The sequence below is a fragment of the Erythranthe guttata genome, chromosome 12 (assembly GCF_056151865.1).
Source record: "Erythranthe guttata isolate IM_541 chromosome 12, IM_541, whole genome shotgun sequence".
Taxonomy (NCBI): Eukaryota; Viridiplantae; Streptophyta; class Magnoliopsida; order Lamiales; family Phrymaceae; genus Erythranthe; species Erythranthe guttata.
In genome coordinates this window covers 3,262,109-3,264,197 of record NC_142544.1, presented here as the reverse complement: position 1 = coordinate 3,264,197, position 2,089 = coordinate 3,262,109, and the positions used below count along the sequence as shown (strand labels likewise).

Below are 2,089 nucleotides of genomic sequence, written 5' to 3'. Positions count from 1 at the left end.
ATAAAATCCTAGGCTCGTTTACTCTGATAAATCTTCGTGTTTGATTTGCTTTCTTGTTTTGTCGTTTTTATTTGCTTTTTAATTTATTTTGGTTAATTCTCTATAAAGTTGACTGTGTAGGGTGGGCTTGATAATAATTGGTAGAATTTAGCGTCTAGGATTAGATAATTAAATATTCCCTGTGGGTTCGATATCCGGACTTAATTGTCCACTATATTACTTGTACGATACGTGCACTTGCGTGTAGGTTTTCGACTAACAGGAGGCGGTCCAAAACCTTTACGATTTTAGTGTAAATGTTTGAAAAATCGGTTATTTGCCTGTGAGGCGGTTTTAGGCGGTCTGAGTCGGTCCGAGGCGGTCAAACCTTTAAAGCGGGTCAAACTCGGTGGCAAAAATCGGTTAAAAATCGGTTTTTTTTTTTTTTTTCTTTTTATAATTCAAAATAAAAGTTGGATTTTAATAAAAGAAAATATGAGTTTATGCCTTATTTTGTTTATGTTAATTTGTTATTGTTAAAGAACTAATGATGTATGCCACGAATGTTCAAGAATAAATGTAAATTCAAAAAAAATATTTTTTTATTTATATTTTATAAGGATATTTATGTATTATGATCTTATGATTATTAAACTTTTATTATGTTATTAGGATATATACATGATGGAGATATAACTATGTTTAAATATCTTTTTATATATGTTTGGAGTATTTATAAATAATATTTAGAAATATATTATATTAAATTTTAAAAACCGATTTATTTCCGATTTATCACCGATTAATCACCGTCGCGCCGATTAATCGTGAGTCGATGCCGACCGACTCGGACCCGATTACTGATTTTTATACTAGATCAATGAAAAAACAAAACATAAATTATCAAAAAGTAATTTGTTTTATTGATTCTTGCAAAGGGAAATCCGTCCTTTCTACATAGTAATTATAAGTCCAGTAAGGGACACTTATTTGTCATGTGCATGCATGCATGCATATATTAGATCATATATAGATCTTCTAATTCAATAGGGGAATGCTAAATATTTCACATATTATATAAAGCCTTGATTCCTTGAATATCATCTGAATTTAATTTGATCTTGGCCGTTCCTGCTGAAACTGAAGGGTACATAATCGCAGCTTGTATGGAGCTATGCCCAAGCCCGAGGAGGTGCCCAATTTCATGCAGTGCCACAGTTTCCAAGTGGAAAGTATTCGCTACGGGATCGACAGACCACCTCTCGTCCGCATCGTAATGAAGTCTCCCATTGGTTGGAGCGAACGCATGGGCTAGGGTCCCTCCCGGGCCATCGAACGAGGCCCCATCTCCGTGGTCCCCACGTAGAAACCCTATGGTCAGATCAGGGGTTTGACCGCTGGAAGCCCGTTTGAAAGTGAAGTGGGTGGCGTTGTCCCAGTTCTGAAAGGCCCGCTCTGCAGGGGCCACTGCGTTAGAGGGTACGTTGGACAAAAATCCGTATGTTAGGTTATATTTGGATGGCGGCCATTTAGGGTTTCCTGAAAAGAAAGTGTAGTGGGATACTGTATGGATATGTCCATGGTTGCTGCTAGAGCTCGATTCGTGTGTTTCTGTCGCTGCAGGCTGCATCGTGTTTTCACCGTTGATGATGTCGGGGACCCCACATCGAGGGATGATCATTGTCGACACCGTTGCAGCGTCTAGTATACCAGTGTGGTTAATATTGAAATTTCGCTGGTAGGTTTTGATGGCGGACTCAAGAGCATCGTCAAATAGATTATTGACTTGGGTGTTATTTAGGTTATCAAGATAACCAAATTTCTGGAGGTAGTTTTTGATTCCACTGATACCTAGGGTTCTATCACCCTTGACAGAACCTTGTAGTAGTTTGATGAAATCGAATGGTGACAGTATTTCGTCAAGCGATATCACTCTCATGGCATAGCCAATAGGAGAAAGGCATAATAGGGAAATAAGAAAGATGGGAAAAAAATGTTGAATTGCCATAACTAAGTTAGTAATATCAAGAAACAAATCAAGAAGATTATGAAAGAAAATTGGTTGTGAGATAATGTTATTTAGTACATCTCCTTTTTATAGAGATTTAGT

General features: G+C 37.2%; 1 protein-coding gene across 1 annotated transcript; it reads right to left on the bottom strand.

Moving 5' to 3' along the window:
• Positions 1-931: 931 nt before the first annotated feature.
• LOC105966498 (metalloendoproteinase 2-MMP) lies at positions 932-2,089 on the bottom strand. Its single transcript, XM_012991051.2, has one exon. The coding sequence runs from the start codon at positions 1,985-1,987 to the stop codon at positions 1,046-1,048; it is 942 nt and encodes a 313-aa protein (XP_012846505.2). The 5' UTR covers positions 1,988-2,089; the 3' UTR covers positions 932-1,045.

Bases quoted from the DNA above. Each gene is read 5' to 3' on its own strand.
- LOC105966498 (XM_012991051.2), bottom strand. From the start codon at position 1,987: ATGGCAATTCAACATTTTTTTCCCATCTTTCTTATTTCCCTATTATGC.